General features: G+C 36.2%; 1 protein-coding gene across 4 annotated transcripts in view; it reads right to left on the bottom strand.

Moving 5' to 3' along the window:
• Positions 1-1,025: 1,025 nt before the first annotated feature.
• BTF3L4 (basic transcription factor 3 like 4) overlaps positions 1,026-5,169 on the bottom strand; it is a 35,559-nt gene continuing 31,415 nt past the window's right edge. For 2 of the 4 annotated variants that reach the window (XM_025376934.1, XM_025376940.1), the window contains exons 5-6: positions 4,381-4,440; positions 2,164-3,851 (exon numbers count right to left, since the gene is read on the bottom strand). In XM_025376934.1, coding sequence (XP_025232719.1) covers positions 3,805-3,851; positions 4,381-4,440 — 107 coding nt within the window. In that variant the 3' untranslated portion in view covers positions 2,164-3,804. Of the gene's footprint in view, positions 3,852-4,380; positions 4,441-5,169 lie in introns of all 4 variants that reach the window. The other 2 variants (XM_025376948.1, XM_025376957.1) reach the window with 2 other exon arrangements.

The following is a 5,169-nucleotide window of genomic DNA, read 5'->3' as shown; positions in this document are numbered from 1 at the left end:
ATATAAGGATGTACTCAGATATGAAATTTAGGTAGCTGGCTGCTGTGTAGTGGGCTGGAGAGAGTGGATCATAAACAAAATTATTAAGAAAGCTATAATAATCCAGGCAAACTCTATGTAGCATAGCAATACAGGCTGAACTGGAGTGTTGCTCAATACAGGTTGAAATGCATTGCAGAATGGAGACTTTCTGTGCCTAGAACTATGAGCTTCGGAAAATCTCCTAAGCCATAGCTTAGGAGATAACACGCTTTAATCATCTTTCACCTTCACCTTAATAATTTAGGGGATTCTAAGAAATCATTTGACTCTTCTAGGTACCATTTTATAGATAAAACTGAGGCTCAGAGAGCAAGGCCATCATTGCATTATTAACAGGGGGCACTATTCACACTGTGGTTTATGAAAATGACACCTTCTGGAACACCACAAAAATAAATGATGGCTCCCAAAGTCGTGCACGACAGCAGCCCTGTCAGAAAGGTTACAACATAATGGTAGATAGCAGAATTGATCTCTATCTAAAAACTTGTGCTTTTCCTACCAAACCATACTATCTCTTACAACGGTATCTTATTTATGGGTATATAGCATACCTAGGGTTAAACACTGAATTAAACAAAGAAACAAATCAAACACATCCCTGATACAAGTTTTTCATAAGAACTTCATAGACTTATTAAAGTGAATTTAATGGAATCCTGTAAGCACTAGCTACTTAACAACAAATTACGGTGCTTGATATATTCTTAAACCATTACTTAATAGGAAAAATAAGGGTAAAACAGATATAAGAGCCCAACCATTTACTTTGGACTTGTCCAAAACAGATGAGGAGCTTTACAAAAAACAAACAAACAAAAAACCTCAAAGGACTAATACAAAAATTAAGATCATAAATCAATTTTCTGCAGACATTTCTTGAATTATCCCGAAATTTTAAGGTCAATTTCTCCCACAAAATGCTTTTATCGTTGTTATCTTGACAAAAAATACCTAACCTTAGTAAGAAGCACATATTTAACTAGTTCTTTAAATATAAAAAAACTATTTAATTCATATTTATGCCAAGAACACTACTATTTACAAAAGTTTCATCCAAACTCTTACCCTGTGTCTATCCACACTGGAGGGGGGAACATGTCTTTGTGGAGAGGATTTCTTTGAGACTCTAAACATGCTTTATTCAGGAAAGGGGAAGATACAAAAATATAGAACAAAAAAGAATATTGGCTCATTGTACACAAGAGAGGCCAGCCATTAAGAATTGTTATCAATACAATAAAAAGGAATACTGGCCAGAGATCCTCTAGATGAGCAGCTAAAATGTGATCAAAAGGAGAAAGAGGAAGAAGCAAATACACAAACGTTTTATGGGTATTAATAAAAATAAAGCCATCTCTGAACAGACGATAAAATCCCTTCCTTGAAAAATTTCAAATGAGATCCACAGAAATGCAGAAGCAGACGAAACTTTAGATTTAGAAACATCTCATTTGGGCTGGGCGCAGTGGCTCACGCCTGTAATCCTAGCACTTTGGGAGGCTGAGGCAAATGGATCACCTGAGGTCAGGAGTTCAAGACCAGCCTGGGGCAACATGATAAAACCCCATTTTTACTTTAAAAAAAAAAAAAAAAAATTCCCAGCTACTCTGGAGGCTGAGAATCACTTGAATCTGGGAGGTGGAGGTTGCAGTCAGCCAAGACTGCAACACTGCATTCCAGCCTGGGCAACAAGAGCAAATCCTTGTCTTAAAAAAAAAAAAAAAAAAAAAAAAAAGAAACATCTTATTTTGACTGATAAATTTCAGAGTAGTTAGAAGGCCTGTCCAAGGTCACATAATTAATGCCAGAATTTTGACTAGGACACAAGTCTCTGGCTTCCAAGTGTGTGTTTTCTTTCATGCGCTATACTGCCTATTATTTATCCGTCCCTAACCACTAGAAGTGGTCCCCCAACTCTGCCTCCACAATGTCCCCCTTTGGGACAATTAGAGAAAGAATTCTGGACTGTATAGATCATGTAGAGCTACTGATCTAACACTGGATGAGGCATTATTTCAAACAATTACTGCACCAACATTCATTTACAGGTGGAGAGTAGAGGAATAATATAAAAGGAAATTCTGTACACAACATCAAGAAAAGCACAAGAGGAAATAGTCTCCTCTTTTGTACTGTTATTTTATTTTGTTTAGTCCATATATTATATAAAACATAACAGGAAAAATGAACAAATTTATAAAATAAATTGAGGTGTTTGGATGAAAAAAAATACAAGAGCTTTGCCTTCATGTCTATAGATCTCTTAATATATTGTTGGTCTTGCACCTTAGATATCAAATAAAGATATCCAGCTTGACACAAAAGTTGGTAGCTGCAAGGTTAAGCTGTATTAGTTTGATGATGGGCCAGGAAATGATATATTTTCTAAACTTTATCCTTAAATATTTGCTGTAACAAATGCTGATATAGCAAAACGTAAGCTTCTATTAGACAGCAAGAGTGAAACTTGAGTGAATGAATGCAACTTACCTCCAAGTCCTCTTAAAGGAGGTAAAAAAATAAATACTGTGTTTTACCAGTGCTCCCCCCAAAGCATTATTCTAAGCATGCAGGAGGGTATAGTGAGCAGCTACAATAGTAAGATCCAACCCAGAGGTAGGTTCAAGGCCAAGAGTAGGAGAGTGGTTGAGGAAATCCTCCTAGGGCCAGTACCATTTCATAGAATGCCCATTTGTGCTGGGGGATGAGTCTATGGCCTATTTTCTTCTGATTCAAAAGGACATTCCCAATTTCAACCTTGCTGAAAAAGAGGCATTTTTGTACCTGCTATTAAGAACAGCTAGGATACAGGATAAGGCTGGCATAAAATTATTTAGCAAGCACATGCTAGCTATTCCAGTTTGAAATCTACCGAACTGTAAAATTGGGGGGAAATAAAAAGTTGAAGATGAAGTTGTTGTTCCTCAAGATGAGGGAACAAAATCTTACAAAAGGAGGGATTAGGCACTCGCTTAACTCTATATGGAGAACATCCTTCTCAAGCTCGGTGGAAGATGAGGAAGAATATTACCAAAAGCTGACCAGGCCATTTGGAGACCAAAAGGAGAGGGAAAAAGGCATTTAGGAAGCAAGCTAGTAAGAGAAGTTCTTCTGGGTCTGACTAGGTAAGTGAATCTAAGGTAACCATACCAAAGATATGTTACCCATTACTCCAGCATGAAGCCAGTGGCAAAATACCTCCAAGACATTTTAAACCCACAGAAGTATATGAAAAATATGATAGTTAACCAAGCAAATTAAAATCAAACCACTAATGGTAAAAATCTCTTCAGATCTGAAATCCAAGACACTCAATTTCCATTAATTCTGTGCCTTATGGGGGAAAAGAAAAGTAACAAATGTAAAGATTTTTTTTTATTTCTACTGGGGAGGGAGGAGGATAAATAGAACTGTTTTCCAATTTGCTCTCCACTGTATACACACATACCCACACACATACATAAACATACATACACCAAAAATACCCCAAACAAAAAACAAAAAAACCAGGAATCAAAAAAACAAAACACCCTCAAACTGCACCAATACTTCATATTTTGACCAAAAAAATATCCTGGGAGGAAGTGCAAAATGCAAAATCAAATGACCGAAAAATGCTGAACAAACAGCATTATTAATATACAAAATATTTATATTACTGAACTAGTAACAGGTGATGTTCTCTGTGTCTGTAAAACTTTGGAACCACATAGCTGATTTGTTAAATCTAGTCCATGCCAGCTTCCAAAAACCAAACTTTTAGTTAGCTTCATTCTTTGATGCCTCATCAAAATTTTCTACAAGATCTGAAAAAGAAAAACAAAGCATATGAATCAAAGAATACAAAAAAGGAGAAAGAGGTAAATGGAACACCTAACTTCTAACCCTAATAAAAATAAAATTAGTACAACTAGAATTAGCCTGAAAACATAAGGAGGCAGAAATGAACTGGTGGCATTTTACTAACAATGACTTAATTATCTGCTTAGGACAGTAATCCTAAGGAAATGTTCATCTTTTTTTGTCTATGCAAACTACTGAGGTGAATTCATATGTCAATTATAATTCACACAGAAATGTTATAACAATAGCTATGCAGATTTATAATCACAGTGATTTCAATTTAATAAATCCAGGCAGCAGAGCTTTGTGTGACAATTTCTGATTCTAAGGTGGGGGCTTGCATTGTTTTACATTGGATCCTATCCATATTATTGTGAATCAATTTAAATTCATGAACTTACAATCAACACAAACCTAAAAGTCATCTATGCAGTGACTGAAAGGAGATAAACAGGATGCTTAAAATCTTAAGTCTAAGGAAATGTCACTTACCTGGAACATCATCATCCTCCTCATCAATGTCTTCTGGTTTTGGTGCTTTACTGTCCAAGACTACAAAAAGTTTATTTTAGTATCAGTCATTGAGAACAAAGACCTTAAAGAAAACTTATGTTTATCCCTTTTTTCCTGTATAAATCACATCCAGTTGCTCAGAAAAAGCTAAATATTGTCAATCTAAAATGCCATTCATAGTTTTTTGCTTGAGTAACATTAAAAATAAATAAAACTTTAATTTAGATATACACTGATACACAGCTGGCAATTTCAATGTGTGGCAAAGATGAAATTTATTTTATTTTTTGAGACAGGGTCTCACTCTGTTGACCAGGCTGGAGTTTAGTGGTGCGATCTCGGCTCACTACAGCCTCCACCTCCAAGTTCAAGCAATTCTCCCTGCCTCCCAAGTAGCTAAGATTACAGACAAATGCCACCACACCCAGCTAATTTTTGTATTTTTAGTAGAGACGGGGTTTCACCATGTTGGCCAGGCTGGTCTCGAATTCCTGACCTTAAGGGATCCACCTGCCTTGGCCTCCCAAAGTGCTGGGATTACAGAGGTGAGCCACCACACCCGGCGTACAAAGATAAAATTTATATGCAAAGTGGAATAACTGATCACTGAGTAAAAAGACTTTACAGTGGCCATATTCTCCAAATAAAAAAATTAGTATTAATATTTTTTTCAGCCAGGCATGGTGGTTCATGCCTGTAATCCACTGCACTCCAGCCTGGGCAACAGAGTGAGACTCTGTCTCAAAAAAAAAAAAAAAAAAAAAAAAA

Source organism: Theropithecus gelada, chromosome 1 (genome assembly GCF_003255815.1).
Source record: "Theropithecus gelada isolate Dixy chromosome 1, Tgel_1.0, whole genome shotgun sequence".
NCBI lineage: Eukaryota > Metazoa > Chordata > Mammalia > Primates > Cercopithecidae > Theropithecus > Theropithecus gelada.
Note: the sequence above shows the minus strand (reverse complement) of the source record. Positions and strands in the feature narration are given on the sequence as shown.